Source organism: Budorcas taxicolor, chromosome 11 (genome assembly GCF_023091745.1).
Source record: "Budorcas taxicolor isolate Tak-1 chromosome 11, Takin1.1, whole genome shotgun sequence".
Lineage (NCBI taxonomy): Eukaryota > Metazoa > Chordata > Mammalia > Artiodactyla > Bovidae > Budorcas > Budorcas taxicolor.
The window spans coordinates 152487738-152501687 of record NC_068920.1 but is presented as its reverse complement, the minus strand read 5'-3'; the positions used below and the strand labels follow the sequence as shown (position 1 = coordinate 152501687).

Sequence of the window (13950 nt, the reverse complement as noted above, 5' to 3'; positions counted from 1 at the left end):
GCACGCCAGGCCTCCCTTTCCATCACCATCTCCCGGAGTTCACTCAGACTCACGTCCATCGAGCCATGAGCATCCAGCCATCTCATCCTCGGTTGTCCCCTTTTCCTCCTGCCCCCAATCCCTCCCAGCATCAGAGTCTTTTCCAATGAGTCAACTCTTCGCATGAGGTGGCCAAAGTACTGGAGTTTCAGCTTTAGCATCATTCCTTCCAAAGAACACCCAGGGCTGATCTCCTTCAGAATGGACTGGCTGGATCTCCTTGTAGTCCAAGGGACTCTCAAGAGTCTTCTCCAACACCACAGTTCAAAAGTATCAATTCTTTGGCGCTCAGCCTTCTTCACAGTCCAACTCTCACATCCATACATGACCACAGGAAAAACCATAGCCTTGACTAGACGGACCTTAGTTGGCAAAGTAATGTCTCTGCTTTTGAATATACTATCTAGGTTGGTCGTAACTTTTCTTCCAAGGAGGAAGCGTCTTTTAATTTCATGGCTGCAGTCTCCATCTGCAGTGATTTTGGAGCCCCAAAAAATAAAGTCTGACACTGTTTCCACTGTTTCCCCATCTATGTCCCATGAAGTGAAGGGACCGGATGCCATGATCTTCATTTTCTGAATGTTGAGCTTTAAGCCAACTTTTTCACTCTCCTCTTTCACTTTCATCAAGAGGCTTTTTAGCTCCTCTTCACTTTCTGCCATAACGGTGGTGTCATCTGCATATCTGAGGTGATTGACATTTCTCCCGGCAATCTTGATTCCAGCTTGTGTTTCTTCCAGTCCAGCGTTTCTCATGATGTACTCTGCATATAAGTTAAATAAGCAGGGTGACAATATACAGCCTTGACGTACTCCTTTTCCTATTTGGAACCAGTCTGTTGTTCCATGTCCAGTTCTAACTGTTGCTTCCTGACCTGCATAAAGATTTCTCAAGAGGCAGGTTAGGTGGTCTGGTATTCCCATCTCTTTCAGAATTGTCCACAGTTTATTGTGATCCACACAGTGAAAAGTGGGTGAATTACACTTCAATAAAGCTATTAAAAATGCTGCATGCCTACCTGGCTCTTGTCACTGAACAGTACTTGTCTGCCAGGTGGAAAGCTCAGTGGCAGATAGCATGCCTCGGTCTTCTCAGCTAGGGGACAGCAGTTCTGCCCCCCCGCCCCCATAACAGTTAATAGTCACCACACACAAGAGGTCATGGGAACACTCAACAGCAGTTAACTTGATAACAACGATTTTTAAAATTACATTTTTCATTGAGTGGATTTCTTTCCTTTCTTCACTGGTGTCAGACCTGCATCATGAGCTAAAGACTCTCCTTGCCTGCTCCTGTTCCTTCTCCCCTTTATCCTTCACAAGAGTTTCTCCCAATACCCCTCCAGAAAAGTAAATTTTGCTACTACCCCATTTTACAGATGAGGAAACAGACTCAACGAGTTGAAATAACTAGATTTCGGCCACACAACTCATTTTATTGATTCTCTTCTTCAAGTTGTTCTGACCTTGGCTCCTCCAGGTATCAACTCCACTCTCCCTGGATACACAGCAGTTACCCTTATTTATTAACTCAGCCTGGGAACCCTGCCTCCCTGCCTTATGACCTTGCGGTCCCTAGAAAAACTTGGGAATCATCCGTGAGAGACTCTATATCAGCATAAGCTGCAAAAAAAAAAAAAAAAAAAAAAAACCACTTCAGAAAGAAAATCCAGGCTAGGAGAACCACAACCCAGGGTCTTTAACTGTTACCTGGTGAAACTGCCTGGTCCAGTCACAAGCAGAATTCTCCACCATGCTGTCACCTTGGAATAAAGTCTGAGGGAGGAGCCCTGCCTAGGCATAAGGTCTACCATTGCTTGAAGGTCAGGAGGAAAAGTAGGAGCCAACTGTGAGGACTTGGGGAGCAGTTCAGTGGGCAGGGGCTGTCAAGAAGAGTCAAAGCCCCTTGGCCTTTCTAGAAACACTAAGTGAGTCTCTTACCACAGGCAGGACTAGTCATTGGATTTTCTTCTTTTGGATATACCTTCCAGGAGGTCTTGTTCACCATAATCCATATTCAAAGAACAAACCAAGTGCTCATTAACAATCAAACTACAGTGTTCCTGAGCAACTTAAGTTCCAAGGTAATTATGACTCAACTCCTCCCACCCCCAAAAATGGAGGAAAAGACAGGGGAAAAAAAAAAGAAAACCAAAGCAACATGGGGTTGGGGGAGGGGTTAGTGAGGAAGAGAGGGAAAGAGACTGTTAAGGACTAAAAGAGCAATCAGCAAACAGAAAGAAAATATCATTGGTTTTACTACCAAATAATCAGAAAAGAATGTTTTCAGTAACTCCTTAACCAGAGAATTAGATAATAACAAATAGTATAAGAAAAGAGAATTAAAGTTTATGACACATAATATTCCATATAATATCCCATTACTCTTCAAAAAAAAAAATCATTGAAATTATGCCTGTTTTACAGATAAGGAGGCTGAAGCTTCCAACAATTAAATGATTTGCCCAAGATCACTACAGTGGGCATGTTTCAGGAGCACTGTCGGCCAATGGTGAGAGTCTCCTTTAACCGGCCATCTTCGCTCAGGAGCATCCTGTCAGTCCGGCAGAGTCCTCAGAAATGCACTGCAGTGCATCATCTCCTATGCAACCCTCTCTTTTCCATTCTTTACCAGTGGCAGACCTGTACCCTCTCTTTCACAGGATTCTGCCCATAAAGTTCTCGCACATATAATTCTGTCCTGGTGTCCGCTTTCAGAGGACCCAAGTAGATAAACCCAGAGAATGATAGAACAGGAACTCGAACCTAGGTCTGTCTAAGCCCAAACCCCTTGTGTTTTCTTTCCTTTATACCCAGAGATGGCTACTGCTGCTAAGTCACTTCAGTCGTGTCCGACTCTGTGCGACCCCATAGACGGCAGCCCACCAGACTCCGCTGTCCCTGGGATTCTCCAGGCAAGAACACTGGAGTGGGCTGCCATTTCCTTCTCCAATGCAGGAAAGTGAAAAGTGAAAGTGAAGTCGCTCAGTCGAGTCCGACTCTTAGCGACCCCATGGACTGCAGCCTACCAGGCTCCTCCATCCATAGGATTTTCCAGGCAAGAGTACTGGAGTGGGGTGCCATCGCCTTCTCCACCCAGAGACTAACTGATAAATAAATCACGTTGTAAAATCCAATGACTGATTCTCAGGCTTTCTCTTCTGTGATCCATCAGCAAGCAACATCTGGTGCAGCTCATGGGTCCTTCCTCTAAGACACTTCCTTTGGTTCCCAGGATCCCACACTTTTCCAGAGTCCTCTGGCCACTTATTCTGTCTCTCTGGCTGGTTCCTCCTCACCTTCTTGACCCACAAACCTTGATGTAGACTGTCCAGGGCTGTTTCCAAACCCTTCTCTTCACTATCCACATTTATTCTCTAAAATAATCTCATTTAATCTCACAGCTTATTCTACATGTTCATGCCTCCCAGATTTCTCTCTCGAGCCCACACCCTTGTCTGAACTGTAAACTTACATACCTAACAGCCTACTTGACCTCTCCACGTGGATGTCTATTAGCATCTCAAATTAAACACAGGATAAAACCTGCTCTTCTCTCACACCCACTCTGTCCTCCCACATCTGTCCTGTCTCAGTAAATGGCAACTCTATCCTTCCAGTTGCTCAGGTCAAAAACCTTGAAGTCATCTTTGAGATCTTTCTTCCTAAATTTACATCAATCTGTCAGCAAATCCTGGTAGCTTTTCCTTAAAATGTGCCCAGAATCTGACCACTTCTAACCAATCCCATTGCCACACTAGTCCAGGCACAAGACCTGGCTTACTAGAATAGCTCCCAACTGGTCACTGCTTTCACCCTCACCTTCAGACAGTGCAATTCTCAAAACAGCAGCCAGAATGATCCTTTCAAAACCTAAGTCAGATCATGTCCCTCCCTAGCTCAAAACCCTCCAATGACTTCCCATTTCACTCCAAACAGAAACCAAAATCTTTACAAGGGTCTGTTAGAACTATGATGGCTAATTTTATTTATTTTAATTTTTATTAGGGTATAGTTGATTTACAATGTTGTATTAGTTTCAGGTATACAGCAGATGGTTGACTTTTTGTGTCACAGTGGTCCAAGATATTCGGTCAAACATTATGCTGAGTGTTTCTCTGAGGATGTCCCGGATGAGTGGAACATTCAAATCTTTAGACTGAGTAAAGCAGACTGCCCTCCCTAATGTGGGTGGGCCTCACTCAATCACTTGAAGGCCTGCAAAATACAAAAATAACACCGAATTCCCCTGAATAACAAGGAATTCCTTCTGCCCAACTGCGTTCAAACTGCAACAATGGTGTTTTTTTTTTTCCCTGCCTTTGACTCAAACTGAAACATCAGCACTTCCTGGGTCTCCAGCCCCCTGGCCTTTAGACTGGGAACCACACTATCAGCTCTCCTGAGTCTCTGTCTCCCAAGATTGCAGATCTTGGGACTTGTTGGCATCCATAATCGCATGAGCTAATTCTTTACAATAAATCCTTTTACATATATACTCTATTGGTTGTTTCTTTGGAGAACACTGACTAATAAAGACTTTACATGATACTGGCCTCCCCATTTCACTCTGATCTCAGCTCCTACTTCTCTCCCCTCTCATGTTCTGCTACAGCCACTGAGCACTCTTACTATCTTACTATTCCCTGAACACCCACGTCAGGGTCTTTGCACTTGCTGCTTCCTCTGCCTTAGTGATGAATATAAGCATAGTTTGCTCTCTCATGTCCTCAGTTCTCTGCTAAATTATCACCTTTCCCCTGAAGACTTTGGTGAATACACCACTTAAAACTGCACCACCCCACGACCACCACATATAATGTCCTTTATTGCTTTTCACTGCTTTATTTTTCTCCACAGAGAGAAAAATGTGGCCAGCTGACACACACACTATATGTGTGTGTTACTGTCCATTTTCCCAGTGAAAAGTGAAAGTTACTCAATCGTGTCCGACTCTTTGCAACCCCATGGACTATACATTCCACGGAATTCTCCAGGCCAGAATACTGGAGTGGGTAGCCTTTCCCTTCTCCAGGGGATCTTCCCAACCCTGGGACAGAATCCAGTAGAGATTCCACAAAGGCAGAGGTTGTGTCTGGCTTGCTCACTGTTGTAATTCTCCATGTCTAGAACTATGCCTGACACATAGTAAGTGCTCAATAAATATCTGCTGAATAAGTTTATAAATATCCTAGAAGTTTCATATTTCAGCATAACAATTTTATATGGTCATAAGAGCAGTTAAAAGGTCACCTGGTGCCAGAGGAGGATAGGGACTGACTTGCAAAGGGGCACAGGGAACTTTCAGGATGACTGAGCTGGTCTACAGGTTGACTAAGATAGTGGTTACAGGGACACATACATTTGTCAAAATTCATTATCAGGTACACTTGAAATGGGTCCATTTTTTCTTTTTTGTATGATATACCTCAATATAGTTGACTTAAAAAAAAAATCCCCAAGTTGTTTATATTCCAGACTGCCTCCACACCAAAAAGTGGTGTACAAATTCACTTTTAGAGTATGCATCCTGGTTTGAGTTCTGGCAATCATGCTCCACATGGTGTGGGTTGGTATATAATTAAACTTTAAAATACTAATTGCTGCCCCTTATTACAAAAAGAAAAAGTGCTCTCAGAGGTCCACAGATGTTAAGAGTAGACTTTGAAGTCAAGCAGACCCATATTTAAATCCTGCACAACTCTATCTTTATTAGCTAGATGAACTTGAACAAGTTACTCAACCTCTCTTGGGCTTACTTAGCTCATATACCAAAAAAATAGGGAATGACAGAATGACCTACATAATGTAGTATAAGGCCTAGAATATAGTTTGCACTCAGTTAAGTAGTTACTTTGCTTAGTATTATTATCAACAAGCAGTGAGCCAGGAGAGCCACTGAAATATCAATGGGGTTTCCTAAGAGAGTGATGTCAAGTTTGGGTCTGTGGACTGCTGGAGGGGTCACTCAGGTGTGTTGCAGATGTTCGCTTGGCCCCGAAGTGTCCATGTCTCCACGAAGCTCAGCAGTATGCAGCACACGAGTGCAAATAAGCACTGCGACAATCAAGGAACAACACTTACACCAAGGCGCCCCGCATTCTGTTCACATCTCCCCCAGTTACAGTCCCCCATTTACCACTTCCCACCTCCAGCAGAACAGGAAGATCCTTAGAAGATCATTACAACACCGTTAGCAAAAAAGAAAACAATTTAACCAACCAAGATATTCAACAACTGGCAACTATTTAGTGCTACAGATGACAGGCAAACACTATGCAACCCTTAAAAAGAGTAAGGAAGAACTCTCACCAGAGAGCAATGGCACATTAAGTTAAAATGGGAAAGTGCAGAAGAGTGGGCACAATATAATCCCATGTCAAAACAAGAAAAATGCAGAAGGAGATTTAGATGTGTGTCTGAAGTTGCACAGAAAAAATCTGGAACAAAGTGCTAAAAGTTGTGCCCTATGCAAGGGGAGTATGGGGGAGAATGGATACATGTATATCTATGGGTGAGTCCCCTTCACTGTTCACCTATCACAACATGTTTTTTTATTATTATTAATTTATTTTTACTTGGAGGGTAACTGCCTTACACTATTGGTTTCTGCCACACATCAAGATGAATTAGCCATAGGTATACATATGTTCCTTCCCTCTTGAACCTCCCTCCCACCTCCCACCCCATCTCATCCCTCTAGGTCATCACAGCGCACTGGATTTGAGCTCCCTGCATCATACAGCAAGTTCCCGCTGGCTATCCATTCTACGTGTGGTAATACGTATGTTTCAATGCTACTCTCTCAATTCACACTGCCCCCCTCCTTCCCGCACTGTGTCCACAAGGCTCTTCTCTATGTCTGCATCTCCACTGCTGCCCTGCACACAGGTTCATCAGCACCATCTTTCTAGATTCCTATCACAACATCGTTAATCAGCTATACGCCAAAACAAAATTTAAAAATAAAAGTGATTCCCTATGGAGAATAGAATGGAAGTATTTTAATTTTCTAGTTAATCCTACTTAAAGTAAAACCAATGCAGACACTGACAGGAAATAATAAAAGAGGAGGACAATCCAGGAAGGAGGCAGCTTTACCGGGGAACAAGTCCACCCCAGGTACTTTAATCTCTTCAGTGAATTCATGATTCCTAACAGTTTTATTTAAAGTCAGAGACGAACTCAGCGCTCTCAAAACAAAACAGCGTCATTCTACTTTGTGTGGTTTTCTCATCAATATTTGGCAAAACAACTAGTAAGAGAGTATTTGTTTGTTTGTTTGGGGGCATAAAAAAGATGTGAATGGGCTGGGGGCCTGACCAAAACAAACTCCTGCTCCAAACCTTTCAGGGTCCCTGATTAAGAAATGAAGAACTGACATACCAAAACAAGCTGCTACCAGGAGGCAAGAACAGGGGAAAAGGCAGTATGTCTTGTGTTCCATCCTGCTTCCGCCCCTAGGCAGCCCTATGACAGTGGGCACTGATTCCTGGGAGTTTCAGGTCTCCCATCAGGCAAGTGGGCATAAGAACCATCTCCTGACCTCGGAGTGGTATTATGAGAATGCAGGGAGAAACCCTCAGGCATTCAGCACAGTATTTCCAGGTATTAAACCTGTAGTGCAGGTGGTTAATAAACAGGACTCAGAACTTGATGACATAAATAACAAAAAGAGAAGAAACTATTCCAGTGAATCTTGATTACCAGGAATGTTCAAAGAATCCATCTAGTTGATTGACTTCTCTAAATGGGAGAAGACCGGCCAGAGAAGAAAACAAACCCCATATACATTGTCAGTGGGGGCGGATGTAACCCAGAGCCGGGGAGGCCCAAGGTCATCCTACTGAAGACAGCCAGGAGAACCTGCGCAGTCACACAGCTGGATTTGCAGAGGCTGTGAAAAGAAAGCCTGGTGATAGGAACCACCCAGGCTCCAAGTCTGACCTGTTATTGCTTTAGGATTTATCTTCTGCCTTCTTCCCAAAAGGATCAGAGGCAGATTGTGGGAAGAGTCACGTACTCAGCAGACTCATTTAAATAAGAATATGAGAATCAGAGGAGTGTATAGAGGGTGAGGTACCAGCTGAGATCCGTTGCAACTGAAAATAAAACTTAGCTCTGGGCATCCAGACTGAAGGTAGAAAAGCAAACCGGTAGACTGTCATTAGGGGAAGAATCGTAATCAACTGGGAAGGTACATTTTTATAGACTTAAACTTGAAATGTTACCATCAGAAACCAATCCTGGGAATTTATGCATTTGATTACCTCCCACCTCCCAGACTCCTAAAATAAGCTTTAGCGTGCTGTTTTCCTCCTCACGGGTTTGCTGTGTGACCTGGAGCCAATGCCACACCTCTGGGTATCTCAGGTTCCCCATCCTTTAAAGGGAGGGATGTGCCTGCCTATTTATGAAAAGGAATGAAGGAACCTTTGTCAGCATTAACTGTGTGCATCCTAACCTTCAAAAGCCTTGTGTACATTATCTCACTGAAATCTCCCAATAACTATAAAAGGCAAGCCCTATAAATACATTACAGATGAGCTCTCTTAGATTCAGAGAGGTAGAGACAGCTGATACTGTCACAAAGCAAAAAAGCAGAAGAATCAGAACTCCATTCCAGGCTTTCGTGTTACCAAGGTGCAAATTTAACTGTTAGACTTTTGCACTTCTTTGTGTATCTCAAGCACCTAACAGTTCCTGGCATATAGTAGGTACTCAGCACACTTGTTTCCTTCCTCACTCCTTCCTTTTCTTCTGAAGTAAAATTATGTATGTAACGAAAACTGTATGTCTACTGAAATATTACTAGTATCTTATATTTATACAGTTTCTTTTCCTTTAAGGAGATCACACTACTTAATTTATTTTCTCTACTAATTTCACCAAAGATCTAGCTATCATTGTGTATTATATCATTTATTTTACAAATGAGGAACTAGAAGGCAACAATCTGCTAGGGTGACGTGCCCAGAGTCATATGGAAGTCACTGCCAAAACCGAATAAAAACCTTGGTCCTCTTTACATCTAAATCAGCCTTTATCCTCTCACATGACACAACCTACATAATAAAGAACAGATCATTCATTTTTTATCTGGAAAACTACCAAACGTATAATTCAGTAAGGGGCCCCATGACCTTACCACCTTGTCAAAGGGAAGAAAGTATATAAAAAATGAGGTTTGCAGGAGCAGACGGATTTGGTCCGTCAACTTTCTCTTGGATTACACCCATTAACCAACATAAAATAATGCAAAATATAATGTAACAGATCCCCATGTCTTTGGAAATTCAAGTTAAACTCACTGATCTTTCAAAACTTATATACAATGCACAAGAGCAGCCATTAACTCGAGTGGGGCTGCAGAGGAGTACATGATGTCAGCGAGTTCTCTGAAAGAAACATATGATCCACAATTGGGCCACTCTAGAAGAATCCAAGTCAGCAACGAGCATTTAGGGACATCAGTTCACAGCATCACAGCATTCTGGAGCTCCAGAAGGGACCCGGCAGACCACTGAGAACGCCTTCATCTTGTGCATGAAGAACCTGAGGCTCGGGGCGGCGGGGGGAGCGGGGGGCAGGTAAGTGGCTTTGCCAAGATTGCACAGACACAAGAGCAAGAATGAAAAAATTAGGCTGCTGACTACATCCATCCCACTTGTGAGTCATGCTTCTGATGGCCACGAGTACACCTAGCACTTTCCAGATTAACCCACCTATACATTGAGCGCAGAAGAGCGAGCCTGAAATAGGGTAACAGAAAAACTCAGAATTCAAATTCTGGCCATGTGATCTTGAGCAAGTCCTTTAATTTCTGTGAATTTTAATTTTTTTCATCTATAAACTGTAGGTAATAGTACACTCCACAAGTAAGCTGCCAGTAATATAAACAAGGGGCCCGCACAGTCCTGAGTCACACAAAGGCCAACATTAGGTCCACATACAACCGGGAACACCCAGCACAGAGGCTGGCATGTAACACGTTTGTAGAAAATTTGCTAAGCAAATCAATGAACTAACCAAGCAAACAAGAACCGGACTTGAACTCGGGTCCATCTGCTTCTTATATAGCTCCCAATTCATATGATTTCAAAGCAGAGTGTTATTTCTGACTTACAGAGGCCATTTTCTGGCAAAAAAGCAGAAAAAAAAAAAGGTCTGCAGGGAAGTTCTTGGACTCTTCGGTGTTGGTGTTAGTTCTTGTTGCTAGCATGGGTACATCCTGAGGCTCCAGAATCAACTAAACCTGAGCTTCAGCATAAGCTGTGTGACCTCAAAGACACACACATTCTCTGAGCCTGAATTTCCACACGTGGGGAAAAAAATCTACTTTACAGAGGTGGTGTGACAAACGCAGTGATCTAGATAAAGGAATACAGAGCGATGGGTGGCACATGACAGGTTCACATTCCACTTCCCTTCTAGTTACTGGGGAGCTTCATTCATTCCTTTCACTTAGGTCCCTGCTCTGATGTCACTTCCTTCTTGAACATTCCTACCTACAAATAAAACCCATAACACTCACTATCCCCTTAGCCTGCTTATTTTTCTTCATAGTCCTTACCATCCCCTGACATTACATATTTGTTTGTTTACTGTGCCTGTTGTTGTTCAGACACTAAGTTGTGTCAGACTTTGTGACCCCATGGACTGCAACGCACTAGGCTTCCCTGTCCTTCACCATCTCCTGGAGTTTGTTCAAACTCATGTCCACTGAGTCAGTGATGCTATCCAACCATCTCATCCTCTGACACCCCTTGCTCCTCCTGCCCTGAGTCTTTCCCAATATCAGGAAATCTTTTCCAGTGAGTTGGCTCTTCCAATTGGGTGGCCAAAGTATTGGAGCTTCAGCTTCAGCATCAATCCTTCCAATGAATATTGAGTTGATTTTCTTTAGGATTGATTGGATCGATTTCCTTGCAGTCCAATGGACTCTCAAGAGTCTTCTCCAGCACCACAATTCAAAAGCATCCATTCTATGACGCTCAGCCATCCTTATGGTCCAATTCTCATATCCATAGAGGACTACTGGAAAAACCATAGTTTTGACTATACAGACCTTTGTTGGCAAAGTGATGTCTCTGCTTTTTAATACATTGTTTAGGTTTGCCATAGCTTTCCTTCCAAGGAGCATGTGTCTTTTAAAATCATGACTGCAGTAACCATCCACAGTGATACTAGAGCCCAAGAAAATAAAATCTGTCACTGGTCAAACCCAGGTCTCCTGCATTGTAGGCAGATTCTTTACCATCTGAGCTATGGGTTTCTTTACTATGCCTACCTGACTATAAAATAAGCCCCAGGAGGATGGGGACTTTTTCTTGTTGGTGCTATTTACTGTTCTATCTCAACAAACAGGAAAGGGCTTGGCATGTAGTTAGGGCTTAATAAAAACATTTGTTGAGTGACTGAATGAATTCAACACTTACTTGGGGTTTGCTGGGCTTCCCAAGTAGCACTAGTGGTAAACAACCCACCTGCCAAAGCAGAGATGTAAGAGAAGTGGGTTCAATCCCTGGGTGAGGAAGATCCCCTGGAGGAGGGCATGGCAACCCACTCCAGTATTCTTGTCTCAAGAATGTCATGGACAGAAGAGCCTGGTGGGCTATAGTCCATAGGGTCGCAGAGTCCGACACAACTGAAGCGACTTAGCACACACTAAGTCCTAGAATTAGACTACTGTAGTGGACTCCCAACGATACTCTGGGTCCACTCTTTCCCCCTACATTTCATCTGTTAATCAGCAGCCAGAGAGCTCCTAAAAAGTCAACATCAGATCACTCCTCTGCTGAAGGGCCTCCAGTGGCTTCCCACTACAATGACAGCACAGCCCACGCTACTCATCAGGGCCTGTAATGCCTACAGCATGGGCCTCTCACCAATCCATCCCCCATGCCACCACTGAGACACAAAGGCTTTCTCTTCATCAAATACGCCACCGTCTTATTATTTCTTTTCTTTTTTAATTTAAAAATAAACACACACTTTATGCCTTTGAAACTCTTAAGTTCTATATATTTACATAACTAACAATATTCTGTTCTTTCTTATACCTAACATTTTTCAATAAGTGAGGACTTATGGGAAAATGACTCTTCCAGAAATTTGGGTTAGAGATTACAAGCGTCGAGGTCTTTCCAGACTCAGGGCCTTTGGGCTGTCTGTTCCCTCTGCCTGGAAAGCTCTTCCCCCCCCAGGCTGCCTTGTCCTCATCATTGAACTGTGGGCAGAAATGTGACCTCCTTGTGAAGCTGTCCCTGCCACCATCACTCTCAGCAAGTCGCTCTCTATTGGTACACACTGTCCTTTCTTTTCTCACAGCATTTCATTATCTGGATGACTTTATTTATGAGTCCTATCTTCCCAACAGGAATGTAAAATACATGAGGACAAGAACTTTGTCAGGTTTACTGCTGCATCTGAACAATAAACTGGATCTCAAAAGATGCTGGAGCCGGCCAGGATGAGAGATACAGGTAAAGTACGCCATCAGACTAACAGTATCATGGAGTGTTGGTTTCCTTCCAAAGATAGCTGCCCCATTACATCAAAATATGGGAATGTCAGCCAGACTTACTTGGGAATGGGTACCCGAATTAGCGTCCCCTCCACTTCTGGGTTCAGATTCATTCCACTTTCTCTTATAGCCTTGATAGCTGCAGCTGTACACTGAAAACCAGATCAAAAGGTAAACAGAATTAGTAAATAATTATTACCAGATGCAAGCCCTCTGTCGATAACTGGCAACCCATCTTGGCAGAACATGGAAACATTTAGTTCTGTTACCAGTAAGATCAGGAAGTTACATTGGTGTAGAGTGCTTTGATCAAGCTGAATAGCAAACTATGTCCACTCCTGGTACCAGTGTATTGCGGGAGGGAAAAAAAGCATAGAGGAAAAAATAAAAAGAAAACAGCTCTGCTTCTTTGAAAAGATTTCAATGGTTTGAGGCAACGCAGATCAAAACCACAATAAATTCTCAAGGGAGGGGGGCTGGTCTGTGCAAAGATTGGTGTAAAGACAGCTGAAAGATTTTATACATTAAAAATTCCCGTTGACATTTTACACTCAAAATATACCAGTGCCGACTGGAATGAGTAAATAAATTTAACTCACTCACATCTATGCTCACACCAACCTCACTTGTGTTTTGGCATGAGCAATGAATCTCTGCTGGTGTGCGTGCCAAGAAAGGAAGCATGGAAGATCTCAGTTCAAATCCCCACTCTGCTAACCATGTGACCCTGGGCAATAAGCTTGACCTCTCTGAGCCTCCATGTAGTAGTCTGAGACCCTGCAGTACTGTTCCTCAGGGAGGATTAAATGAGGGACATGAGCCATGCATCGTCCTCTGTGTCTGGGTGCCTGTAACACCCAGGCAAGGGGCGCTATTACATAAACATATTCAATAAAGAGAAGAACGCACAAACCCCCGAAGAATGATGAGCTGATGTCATCGCTTAGCTGATGCACTGCTGTCTTTCTTTTCCTCTTTTTTTGTGCCTACACCATGAGCCATGCGATGTCGGATCTTATTTCTACTGAATAGGGATCGAACCCATGGCCCCTGCAGTGGAAGTGCCAAGTCTTAACCACGGGACCGCCATCGAAGTCCCTCTTTGTTTAAAAAAAATTTATTTCATCAAAATATAGCTCTTTTACAATGTTAATTTCTGTTGTACAGCAACATGATTCCACTATACACAAAGATATTCTTTCTCACATTCTTTTCCATTATGGTTTCTTACAGAACACGGAGTATCGTTCTCTGACGCACTGCTGTCCTGAGGTCCATCCGGGTCTCTTCTGACACAGCCTTGCTCTCTATCGGGCAAGGTGGCACACTGGTACACTGCCGTCCCAAACTGCCTTATCTCAACCTTAAGCAACATTATAACCACAC

At 43.3% G+C, this 13950-nt stretch overlaps 1 protein-coding gene across 2 annotated transcripts in view; it reads right to left on the bottom strand.

Moving 5' to 3' along the window:
- The window catches only part of MRRF (mitochondrial ribosome recycling factor), a 57700-nt gene that overhangs the window by 22765 nt on the left and 20985 nt on the right, over positions 1–13950 (bottom strand). For both annotated transcript variants that reach the window (XM_052648577.1, XM_052648576.1), the window contains exon 5: positions 12625–12716. In XM_052648577.1, coding sequence (XP_052504537.1) covers positions 12625–12716 — 92 coding nt within the window. The remainder of the gene's footprint in view (positions 1–12624; positions 12717–13950) is intronic.